Source organism: Camelus ferus, chromosome 9 (genome assembly GCF_009834535.1).
Source record: "Camelus ferus isolate YT-003-E chromosome 9, BCGSAC_Cfer_1.0, whole genome shotgun sequence".
Classification (NCBI taxonomy): Eukaryota; Metazoa; Chordata; class Mammalia; order Artiodactyla; family Camelidae; genus Camelus; species Camelus ferus.
In genome coordinates this window covers 65,308,430-65,321,790 of record NC_045704.1, presented here as the reverse complement: position 1 = coordinate 65,321,790, position 13,361 = coordinate 65,308,430, and the positions used below count along the sequence as shown (strand labels likewise).

Sequence of the window (13,361 nt, the reverse complement as noted above, 5' to 3'; positions counted from 1 at the left end):
GTTTAAATATAAACATTGAGTGCTAAAAATTTCCTCTAAACACAACTTTCACTGCATCCCACAAATTTTAATGTGTTGTGTTTTCATTTTCATACAATTAAAAATACTTTCTAATTCTTCTTATGATTTCATCTTTTACTATGGGTTATTTAAAATGCTTAATTTTCAGATATTTTGCAGATACATTTTTATTAATAATTTCTAGTTTAAATCTGGTATGGAATCTCGTGAACTACCTATTCTTATAAATTTGTCAAAGTTTGCTTTATATCCCTAAATATGGTCAATTTGGTAAATGTTCCAACTTGAAATTTGAAAAGTGTATTCTGTTGCTGTTAGCTAGAGTGTGGCATTAATGCCAATTAGGTAAACATGGGGCCTGGTCCCCAGAAAGACCAAGACATGATTAGAAGCTTAGAATGAGGGGAGAGGGGCTGGAAATGGAGTCATAATTGATCATGACTTTGTGATGAGGCCTCTAAAAAATCCCAATAGTACGGGGTTCGGGCAGCTTCCAGGTGGTGAACAAATCCACATACTGGAGGGTGACACAACCCAACTCAACAGGGACAGAAGCTCCTGTGATTAGAACCCTCCCAGGCCTCGCCCTGTGTAGCTCTGTCAGGCTGTTCATCTGGATCCTTTATCATATCCCTTAATAAACTGAGAAACACGAGTGTTCTCTTGAGTTCTGTGAGAAGCTCTAGCAAGTACTGAGCCCAAGGGCGAGATCATGGGAAACTGACTTGTCCAGGGCAGACAGAGTTGCGGGTAACTTGGGGCCAGTTGGCATCTGAAATGTGGATGAGTCTCGTGGGACCGATCCCTCAGCCTATGGGACCTGACACTTCAGGATCGAGTTAAATTGTAGGACGCCTAGATGATGTCACCGAGGGTCGCTTGGTTGGGAGAACCCCCACCCCCCACTGCAACACACACATCTTTGGTTATCAGAAGTGAAGTGTTCTGTGTGGGGAGACACACAGGGAGAGCTGAGAAGGAAGAACTCAGAAGAAGGGAAAACTGGAGTTTGTTTTCCAGTACAAATTAATGTTGGAGAATTCTCAGCTAGTGTCCCTTCAGATACTTCTCCAGCCCCATTCTCTCTCCTCCTTCTGAGATTCCAGTTAGACATATGTTAGACTTTAGCGTTGCCCTGCAGCTTCTGGGCTTTGCTCTGTTGGTCCCACCACACCCCATTTTTGTGACCTTTGCGTTTCTCTTTGGGTGATTTCTCTTGCTGTGTACTTAGTTTCGCTGAGTCTTCCCTTGACTCTGTTGATTCTACTGATGAGCCCATCAGAAGCAGTCGTCATTTCTGTTACCATGTTTTTCATTTTCTAGCTTTTCAATTTTATTTTTTCTTAGAGTTTTCATCTCTCTGTTGAAATTACCCATCTGATCACACATTGTCCATTTTTCTTCTATAGCTTTTAATATATTATTCATAGTAATTTAAAATTCTCTGGGGGAGGGAGGGATAAATGGGGAATTTGGGATTAACAGATACACACTACTATATATAAAATAGAAAAACAACAAGGACCTATATTCAGTATGTTGTAATAACCTATAATGGAAAAGAATCTGAAAAAGAATGGAGATATATATATACACACACACACATACACACGCACATATATAAAAAACAAAATCACTTTGCTGTACCCCGGAAACATTTGAAATCAACTATACTTCAGTTAGAAAAACAAAAATTAAAAGAAATTTTCTGATCGTTCCAACTATGCTTCTGTTGACTGTTTTGTCTCTAGACAGCGGAAATTTTTTTTCCTTTCTTTTTTGTATGCCTCATAGTTTTTTGTTGAAAGATGTTTTGTGTAAGACAATAGAGATGAAATTATGGATTTTTATTCCTGGAAATGGACACACGTTTTCTTTTGCCAGACCTTTAGTGTGGAGGTTGAGTTACCGTAGTCAGAAGCCGAGCTGGATTTGGATGTTACTGTTACCGTGGTTGTCCTCAGCACACCACAGGTTTCAGATTTCTCTTGTGTTCCCATGTGCTTAAGGTGGATCCTGGTTTGCCAGTGAATTTTTCTCCACAGCTGCCATACACTCATCTTTAAGTCTTTCCTTCTGCTTAGTGTTACGGGAGATGGTCTCTCTCCAGGCTCTTGTACCTCTGACAGCAGTAGACTGCTTTTAACTTGTTATTGAGTGCATTTTGCCCCCGTGGTAAGATACGCAGGGCAGAAAGCAGCATTCTCTGTCGACCTGATGCAGCCTCACAGCAGGCACCGGGTCCCTGGAATCAGGGTGAGATCTTCTCCGTGATCCTCCCCCACCCCCAGGGAGAGGGTAACCCTAATGGTCTGGACCCACGATGTATTTCCTCCCTCCCTCCCAGGATTAGAAGCTTTTTTTTCTGTTTCCATCTTCCAGCTGCAGTGGGTCTTCATTTATGCCCTAAAGTTGACAGGGTTTGCTGTTCTTCCTCCAGAACCTTAAGGCTTGTATTTTTTAGGGAAAAGAGAGAAGGATGGGGGAGGGGGTTGTGCTTTTCCTGTACCTGCTGCTCTGCTCTTCCAGGCCTGCATCAAGACAATGGCTTTCTCAGAACCCTCATCCTGCCCCACAAATCTTTCTTGTAAGTACTGATGAGATCTGTAAAGGACAGCTGCAGGTTTCTCGTGTGCTTCAGGGGTTGTGTGTTCTCAAACCCACCCACACCCAGCCTGTCGCTGATTTGCTGTTCCAGGTGACGTCGCACTTGGTGGCGTCTGCCTTCGGTCAGCCAGTGCATATGTCATGTCTCTCCTTTAATGTGCTTGTCTTGTCTTAGATTTCGGGTTACTTGGTTACCCTGCAGTGTCAGCCCTCAGAGTAATTTAAGTTGTGAATTTAAAGATTTTCTGGGCTTTTAAATTTGCTGTAATGGTGGGTGAAATGCCTTTTCCAGCTTTCTGATCCCAAGTGGAAGCCTGAATTCCTTAATTTTAAAAAATTGAAATATAATTGACATATAGCATTGTATGGTTTTAAATATACAGTATAATGATTTGCTAAATGTATATATTGTAAAATGGTTACCACAATAACTTTAGTATTTTATTAGTTTTGAGTATTACCTTTTGTAAATTGAAATTTAAATGCCATAATCATAAATGTATATGCAGTCATAAGAGAAATAATAGAAGCTATGTACACTTTATCTAGCATACTTTATGTTTCATAATTTTACCATGTATGTAGCTTTGTGTACCTCCCCAGCAAAGTCAAGAATACAAAACAACTCAATTACCACAAGGATCCCTCTTGTTGCCTTGTAATAACTATGCCCACACCTTGTCCAGAACCTCTGGTAACCTGCTCATCTGTTCTCCATTTCCAAAATTTTGTTATCTCAAAAATGTTGGGTAAATGAAATCATACAGTATATAATCTTTTGGGATTTCTTTTTACTCAGCATAATTCCCTAGAAATTCAAGGTATTGCATGTATCAAGAGTTCATTCTTTTTTACTGCTGAGTAGTACTCCACAGTGTGTACTACTGTTTACCCATTCACCTATTAAATGATGTCTGGGTTATTTCCAGTTTTTAACTATTACCAAAAAAGCTGCTATGAACATTTGTGTACAGGTTTTTGTGTGAACATAAGTTATCGTTTATCTTGGGTAAGTGCCCAAGAGTGCAATTGCTGGGTCATACGGCTTTGCATGTTTTGTTTATAAGAAACTGCAAATTGGTTTCTAGAGTGGCTGTACCATTTTACATTCCTACTTGCAATGTACAAGTGATCCAGTTTTTCTCCATCCTTGCCGGCATCTTGTGTTGTCACTGTGCTTTTCATTTTAACCTTTCATATGTGTATTTGCCATTATGTATTTTTTGGTGAAATTTTTTTCGTGTCTTTTGCCTATTTTCTAACTAAATTTTTTAATGATCATTTTGAAAGTCTTTTTATATTCTTTATGCTATTTCTTTGTCAGGTATGTGGTTTGCAAAAATTTTTTTTTCTAATCTGTAGCTTATCTTTTCACAGAGCGAAAGTTTTAATTTGAGGAGATCTAATTTATCAATTTCTAATTTATGGATCATGTTTTTGGTACCAAGTCTAAAATCTCTTTGCCTAACCTCAGAGCCTAAAGTTTTTTTTCCTAAAAGTTTTATGGCTATAAATTTTTCATTTAAGTCCACAATGCATTTTGAGTTAATTTTTGGTTAAAATGTGAGATTTCAGTTGAGATCAGCTTTTTTATTTCTATTTTTGCCTACGGATATCCAATTGCTCCAGCCCATTTGTTGAAAAGGCTATCCTTCCCTCCTTCCTCCACTGAATTGCACCTTTGTTCACAATCAACTGAGCATATTTTTATGGTTTTGTATCTGAGTTCTCTGTTCTGTTCTGTTCCATTGATCTATGGGTCTACCCCTTCACTGATACATTTTCTTGATTACTATAGCTTTTTAGTAAGCCTTAGTATCATACAGAACAATTCCTCTCACATTATTTTTTGTCAATAGTTTATTCTAGTGCCTTTCCCATTCCATATTAGAACAAACCTGTCTATGTCTATGAAAAACTGCTGGGTTTTTTATAGGATGTGCATTTGAGAACTGACATTACTATGTTGTCTTCCAATTCATGAACACAGTATCTCTCTCCATTTATTTAGGCCTTTTAAAAATTTATTCCGTAAGTATTCTGTACTTTTCAGCATACAGAACCTGTATCTGTTTTGTTAAGTGTATACCTAAATATTCCATATTCCTTGGAGTGATTATAAATGTTTTTGCTTTTAAGTTTTCATATGCTCATTAGCATAGAGATTGGTTTTTGTGTGTTGATTTTGTACCCTGTGACCCTGCTTAATTAGGTCACTATTAGTTGTTTTTTTAGATTCTTTGGGATTTTCCATGTGGAAAATCATGTGCAAAAACTCAGCAGCTATTCCTTAAAGCAAAATTAATTTAGAAACTGTTTAAACATGTTTTAAACTGTTTAAACATTAGAGTTACCCAAAATACTATAGCCTATGGTGAAATCCTGCAGCCACTTGCTTTAAAATTAGAAATAAGAAGGACTCCTGTTCTTCCGTTATTTAACACTATTTTGGGAAATTATAGCTAAAGAAATAAAATTTAAAAACCCCACCAAAACCAGAGTTTTATTCATTTCCAATTTGTGTATCTTTTTTTTTTTTTTTTGCCTTATTACATTGGCTAGAATTTCTAGTACTATGTTGAATAAGAGTGGTGACAGCAGACATCCTTGCCTTGTTCCCAAATGATGGGGGAGAGCATTGTAACTTCATCATTAGCATTAGCTGTAGATTGTTTTGTTCCTTATCAATTTGAAGAAATGTCCCTGTATTTCTAACATGCTGAAGTTTCTTAATAATGTGAATTGGACTTTGTCAAATGCTTTTTGTGTCAATTGATAAGATCATGTTTTTTTTTTTTTTTTAATGTTTATATGATGGATTATACTGATTTTCAAACACTGAACCAGCCTTGCACACCTCAAATAAATCACACTTAGTCATAGTGTATAATTCTTTTCATACATTGTGGGTTTGGTTTGCTGGTATTTTTGTTGAAGATTTTTGTGTCTAAGATCATTAGAGGTAATGTTCTGCAGTTTTGGGGTTTTTTTTTTTTTTTGGTACTGTCTTTGATTTCAGTTATCAGGGTAATATTGGCCTTATAAAGTGAGTTGGGAAGTGTTCTGTCTTCCTGCTGAGAAAATTTGTCCTATTGACAAAAATTACAGAATAGACCAATTTCTGGAAGAGGCATTTTGTGGAATATATTTTTTCTGGAAGAGATTGTCTTAGAATGGTGTTAATCCCTCTTTAAATGTTTGGTATAACTTTTCAGTGAAATCATATGGGCTTGGAGATTTTTTTTCAGAAGCTATTAAATTATGAATTAGAAACTTTTTAAGGTACGGGGCTATTCGAATTATTTCACATTGAGTTTTGGTGGTTTTATGGCATATGAGGAACTCGTCCGTTTCTTCAGCTTTAAGTGTGAAGTCATTTGTATTATTCCCTTCTACCTTTTAACGGTTGTGGGGTTGGTAGTGATTTGTGTCTCTCTGTTATTCTTCCTGGAGGTGTATGTTTTTCTCTAATCACAGTTTCACGGGTGCAGAGCAGGCAGTCCGATTAAAGAAGACTGGAGTTTTGCCAAGTGAACACAGCAAAGAAAGGAGCCATGGAGTGAAGAGCGCACGCAAAGGAGTGAGTACAAACAATAAAGCACCTCAGACTCTGGGTAAGAGAGAAGTGAGGGCGCGAGGGGAGAGGAACCCTGGAAAGGATGAAGGGACTGGCGGCCCGAGGGAGGTCTGATGATTGCTGGAGTCAAGGGCCTACCCAGACTAAGCCAGAGAAAGACAGGAGTCAGTAGTTAGACGAGGATGCTTGAAACTGAGACGAGGGAAGAGCTGTAGCTATTGGCAAAGACAAAGGAGTGGCTAAGGTTGATCAGATACTAAGATCATTATTAGCAGAGAGGTCAAGGGACTGAGAAGGTCAATGAGGGAGTGACAGTGAAACAGCGACTAAAATCTCTGGGGAGCAAGGAGGAGTGAACCAGGGATGGTAAATGCCTATGGGCTTACAGTCCAATGATCATGAAAAACGTAAAGCTGGGGTCCTTAGTGGGGAGCAGGGGGTGGGGGTGGGATAGAGAATGGTCTGCAAGTAGCACTTCAAAGGGAAGAAAAACATTAGTGAAAAAACTGGCACTAACATAGGAGCCTGTAGAAGAGAGCCTGGGTTCAGCTGGAGCAGGGGTTCTCAGACTTCGGTGTGTGTTACAACCACCCGGAGGGCTTGTTGGCTACTGACGGCTGGACCCCACACCCAGAGGCTCTGCTTAGTAAGTCTGAAGCCTGAGAATCTGCATGTTCCAAGTGATGCTGACGTGACCCAGGGACCACATGTCCAGAACAACTCAAGAACAAAGAGATGGGGGTAGAAACAAGCAAAAAGGTTGATTTTACAGGGAATGTTGTTAACGGAAGTAAACTCCATGCAAGAAGTTAAGAGAAGCCAAACATTTGTTTTTACTAAAAAAGTAATGCATAATCTAAGAAGGATCAGTTATAAATCGGTTAAACACTGACAACTGTAACACAGCGCTCTATTAAGGGCTCCAGGTGTTCATAGGAAAACATCAAGTTGACCATTGAATGTAAAAGGATATGCTAATGAAGTTGAATGTTTTTTTTTAGATGTAGACAAATATCATTCATTGTGCAGTTTTACTAGTTATTTAAAGGCAGCTGTTGAAAGATTTAATATGTATTTGACAGAGGTAAATTCTTACTATTTTCATTCTCTTCAAAATAGAACATTTCCCACCGATCTTAAAAGCATTACAGAAAATACTGAAAAGTCTAAAGAAAAACAAACAAAACACCTTGCAATCCCATCACCTAGCAGTGACCACCATGCATTTCTGATGTATCTAAGATTAGAACATATATACATACATATTTATATGATCTTTTTAGGAAAATAACAATGCATACTGTTTAGTATATACATACGAATTTCCTGGTTAAAAATACAGTTTAACAGGTATAGATATGACTATCACTTTAATTCTGGCTATGTTTCATGAAGGTATCACCACCATTTTAGTCACTAGTTAGGTTTTTTAAATGGCTGATAGTTTAAAGATATTTCAAAAAATTGTAATATTGATTATAAAAATAAATGAAGCCAAGAAAACTTTTTCTTTCTCTCTGTAATACACACTTTGAATGTTTTACTTTAGATGATATTGGAACAGTGCCTGAATGCTACATTTCAAGAGTTCAAAATTTTGAAGTACATGACGCTAATACACATGATTTAAACACACCTGCAACTTGAGAATGATGAAACAGAAGTATTTTACAAATTTAAATAAAGACAACTATAGCTAAGTAAAAATTTAGACACCCACTACTATCACATGTGCATAGTAAGAAATGTGTAAGTTCTTACAGAAACTTACATACATAATGAAGGTTTACTGTTCGTTATTTTGCCTCAAATTCAACATGTATCAAACCATAGGTAATATTTTCTTTAAGCTAATTTTGACATCAACTTTGAGTACAGAACCGCAGAGAATCTTACGTAACCTGACACTTAAAGAAACCAAGTATTAGTTGTTAAGAGGGTCTAAATATTTCTGAAGGCAGACAAATATTTGTTTTAAAAGTTAAAAACTCTGGTGATCATTTTGTAATATATAGACATATTGAATCACTATGTTGTACACCTGGAACTAACATAGCATGCAGGTTAATTATCCTTTAATTAAAAATAAAAATAAAAATAATAAAAATAATAAAAATAAATAAATACATACATACATACATACATACATACTACAGGTAAGCCCCACATTCTGCCCCACAGAGGTGTGTTTCATTGAAAGAAAGCCAGGACAGAATCACAGCACAGAGATATTATTTGCATTACAAAAGGAATCTTCACTCCATAAAAAGAAGCAGGTTTAAACTCCATTAAATGACAACTCCTTCTAAAAAACAAACTCAGCAGGCACTGTATTTTTGATATCCTTATATATTCTTAATTTTTTAAACAAAAAGGGACCATCTCTTTTGGATTTTCATTACTTAGACAAAGCCTATAATATACATAGTAGACTGTAAAATGAATAACTTCTGGGAATTTATTCAATTTTTAGGGATCCCAAACTATAAAATTCCTGTAAACTATGTCATTAAAAAAATGAACATATAGCTATTAAAAAATGTAAGTGAAAATGTTTAATCATCTTACAGCAGTCAAAATACAGTATAAGACTGGTATCTTGGTGTCTGAAAGCAATCATTTTACCATATGCAGTTTAATCTTTTATGTTATTCATTGTAAGTTGATGGTTAATTAAAAACCTGAGTTTTAATCAAAGTTGTTTTCAAACATTGTCATAATGTCGCTTTGAAGAGTCATATCAATGGTACCAGCCATCTGTAGAAAGGAAGGGAAAATGTAAATGTTACTTAAAAGGTTTATAACGTCATTATATTACATTTATATAAAAAATGATTATGCAACATTTGGAACATACAAAATGAATGCAATTTATTGAACACAATGGATTTGTACACAATTTTAAATTTCTGTTCAAATACTACCTTATTTTTGTTAAAATATTGTTCACGTGGTAAGTAAGAATTAAAACGTAACAAAAACACAAAGAACAAGTTTAACCTCTCTCTCCAAGAGAGAAAATTCTGTGTTAATATAAACATGAACTGAGATTACGTGGTTTCACGGCTCTCTCTGGCCAACACAGTGCTAGACACAAAAGCCTGTTTTCTGAATGGGCTAAAACCTTACCTATGTGAGAGAGCTGTAACACGTAGTGCTGAAGCCTGGGGCTTTCCTTGATTCTGCCAATGACTGACTGTGACCTAAGGCAAATTAGCTAACCCAGGCATTTTACGTATATTTATTTTATACACAGATATTTATGAAGATGAGCCAGATTGCATGTATAACACTCAGCACAATGTTGTTTAATAAACTCTAAGAAGCTATTTAAACTATATGCCGATGACATGTTACTATATATAGAAAACCCTAAAAGGTCCACACAAAAACTGCCAGAGCTGATGGAAGAATCCAGCAAGGTAGCAGGTTACAAGATTAATGTTCAAAAATCAGTGGCATTTCTTTACACTAACGATGAATCAACAGAAAAAGAAAGTAAAGAAACAATCCCCTTTAAAATAGCACCCAAAGTAATAAAATACCTAGGAATAAATCTAACCAAGGAGGTGAAAGAATTACACACAGAAAACTATAAACCATTGATGAAGGAAATTAAAGAAGACTTTAAAAAATGGAAAGCTATCCCATGCTCCTGCATTGGAAGAATCAATATTGTTAAAATGGTCACACTGCCCAAGGCAATCTACAGACTTAATGCAATCCCTATCCAATTACCCAGGACATACTTCACAGAACTAGAACAAATCATAATAAAATTTATATGGAACCATCAAAGACCTAGAATTGCCAAAGCATTGCTGAAGAGAAAGAAAGAGGCTGGAGGAATAACTCTCCCAGACTTCAGACAATACTACAGAGCTATGGTCATCAGGACAGCATGGTATTGGTACAAAAACAGACATAGAGACCAATGGAACAGAATAGAGAGCCCAGAAATGAACCCACAAACTTTTGGTCAACTCATCTTCGACAAAGGAGGCAAGAACATACAATGGAATAAAGACAGTCTCTTCAGCAAATGGTGTTGGGAAAACTGGACAGCAGCATGTAAAACAATGAAGCTAGAACACTCCCTTACACCAGACACAAAGATCAACTCAAGATGGAACAAAGACTTAAACATAAGACAAGATACAATAAACCTCCTAGAGGAAAATATAGGCAAAACATTATCTGACATACATCTCAAATATTTTCCCCTAGAAGAAATAAAAGCAAGAATAAACAAATGGGACCTAATGAAACTTACAAGCTTCTGCACAGCAAAGGAAACCATAAGTAAAACAAAACGACAACCTACGGAATGGGAGAAAATTTTTGCAAATGAAACCGACAAAGGGTTGATCTCCAGAATATATAAGCAGCTCATATGACTCAATAAGAAAAAATTAAACAACCCAATCCAAAAATGGGCAAAAGACCTAAACAAGCAATTCTCCAAGGAAGACATACGAATGATCAATAGGCACATGAAAAAATGCTCAATATCACTAATTATGAGAGAAATGCAAATCAAAACTACAATGAGGTATCACCTCACACCAGTCAGAATGGCCATCATTCAAAAATCCACAAATGACAAATGCTGGAGAGGCTGTGGAGAAAAGGGGACCCTCCTACACTGCTGGTGGGAATGCAGTTTGGTGCAGCCACTGTGGAAAACCGTATGGAGATTCCTCCAAAGACTACGAATAGACTTAACATATGACCCAGGAATCCCACTCCTGGGCATATAGCCAGAAGGAACCCTACTTCAAAAAGACACCTGCACCCCAATGTTCATAGCAGCACTATTTACAATAGCCAAGACATGGAAACAGCCTCAATGTCCATCAACAGATGACTGGATAAAGAAGAAGTGGTATATTTATACAACGGAATACTACTCAGCCATAAAAACCGACAACATAACGCCATTTGCAGTAACATGGATGCTCCTGGAGAATGTCATTCTAAGTGAAGTAAGCCAGAAAGAGAAAGAAAAATACCACATGAGATCGCTCATATGTTGAATCTAAAAAACAAACAAACAAAGCATAAATACAAAACAGAAACAGACTCACAGACATAGAATATAAACTTGTGGTTGCCAAGGGGGTGGGGGGTGGGAAGGGATAGATTAGGATTTCAAAAGTGTAGAATAGATAAACAAGATTATACTGTATAGCACAGGGAAATATACACAAGATCTTTTGGTAGCTCACAGAGAAAAAAATGTGACAATGAATATATACATGTTCATGTATAACTGAAAAATTGTGCTCTACACTGGAATTTGACACAACATTGTAAAATGATTATAAATCAATAAAAAAAAAGTTGAAAAAAAAAAAGGAAGCTATTTAAAATAAGTATAAGAAAAGCTAATTAAGACAAAGAAACAAATGCTCCCTAGCTCTACTCGGAAGCCTTGTCTACACGCCCTGGTGAAGCAAGTCAGTCTTTGCTGCGTCTGAAATGACACAAACTAGGGACGTTTCAAAAATGTTTCATCAGGAAGCAGCAGCAGCCCGGAGGAGGAGGTTAGAGCACCAGCTGGTGATCAGCTGGTGGACTTCCTGGACGGGAACCATGTTCTCTGGTTACGTGGGAGGTTTAAGATTATGACTTACTTACCAAAAGGACATTAAAGCTATGTGTGACTCTTTTAAATTATGATAATTTCTTCAAATATGCCTTAGAGATACAAAGATAAATTCTTAAGATCTTAACCCAGGCTGCTTTCCTAATGCCAGCTCTTAGGATACCACATGTCCAGCCCGAACAGTTCCTCAAAAGTTCTATTTTAACCTTCCAATGAGCTGGATACATTGTCCTACTTTATACATTACTGATACTCCTTTAAGTATCCACACATACTGCAAAATTCCAAAAAAGGGTAACAAACTTGTTTTATTTAAAAGTACTTTACTTTAGATTCTCTTCCATCTTGACTAAATCTATACTTGTGGAACGATTATTGATATGGAACTGGCTGCTGTCTCTACCGATTACCCTTCGATACCACTATTAAGTACTAACTACGGCTCTCTGCAGTTGACACCATAACCTGGATATTCCTTTCTCAGTGGTCCTGTGTACACTCCAGCCACTCAAGTTTAAGATCAAAAACTAGGCCGAGGGAACGGGCATGAGGTGAATTCTTGGGCGCTCTCCTCGCATCGAGTGACTGCCTCTGTGTACAGGATGGACCTGGCAGGGAGCAGCAGCCTGAGTCTGGGTCGTCAGGGATGGCAGTAGCAGCTCCGGCGTCAAGCTGTTGCCCGTCAAGCTGTGACAGGCGGCATTTTTAGTCACATTTCAGTGGGTTCCAGAAAAATGCTGGGGATATTAGAAATTATACCAGGCTACCTGGTAGGCTGTTATTAGGTGGCAAGTGGGTGGCGGAGACACCACCTGTGGGTGCCTGGCGTCAGGCCCGTGTGAGCACCCAAAGGAGAGAGCCTGGGTGAGCAGAGACATACTTCCAGCAGAGCACTAGTCAAGTTTCAGTAAAGAGCTCCTAACACACAAGCAAACAAGGCAGTATGAAAAATGTGCTGTTCAAGTTAATTAAAATTAAGTAATACAGGAACTTTGGTTCCTTACTTACATTAGCCACGCTTCACGTGCTCAGTAACACGTGGCTACTGCTGTGTCTGACCGCACCGAGCGCGCTCCTCTCGCTGCAGAGCGCCCTGCAAGCGCACCCTGCTCTAGAGTGACGCCACCCGTGACACAGCGCCGCTGACTGCGGTCTGTTTCTGCCTTCATATTATAAATGAGAAGCTGAAAAAAAGCTGGGATATTGTTTCCTAGGGAATTTATTTGTATCACAGTCAATACTGTAGCCAAAGCCAATGGATTTTTTCTTCTGGAGCTAATGTTCCTATTATGTCCTATGTATTCACATGACTTCCCAGGATTACAAAAATATCCAGCACCCAAAACAAGGTAAAATTCATAACATCTGGCATCATTGGTTACCAGGTAAGTAAAGAAGTAGAAAAACATTATCTGTAGAGGAGATTAATCAATCGATCGAAATCAACCCAGAAGCGACGCAGATGTCAGCATTAGCAGAGAAGCCCATTAAACAGCTATGATAACTGCATCCTATTTGTTCCAAGTTTAACAGAGATACAAAAAACAT

The 13,361-nt window shown here is 37.6% G+C and overlaps 1 protein-coding gene across 1 annotated transcript in view; it reads right to left on the bottom strand.

The window, feature by feature from the left end:
• Positions 1-6,200: 6,200 nt before the first annotated feature.
• Positions 6,201-13,361, bottom strand: part of BRDT (bromodomain testis associated) — a 54,595-nt gene continuing 47,434 nt past the window's right edge. Inside the window, exon 19 of the mRNA XM_032487080.1 lies at positions 6,201-8,962. Coding sequence (XP_032342971.1) covers positions 8,894-8,962 — 69 coding nt within the window. The 3' untranslated portion in view covers positions 6,201-8,893. The remainder of the gene's footprint in view (positions 8,963-13,361) is intronic.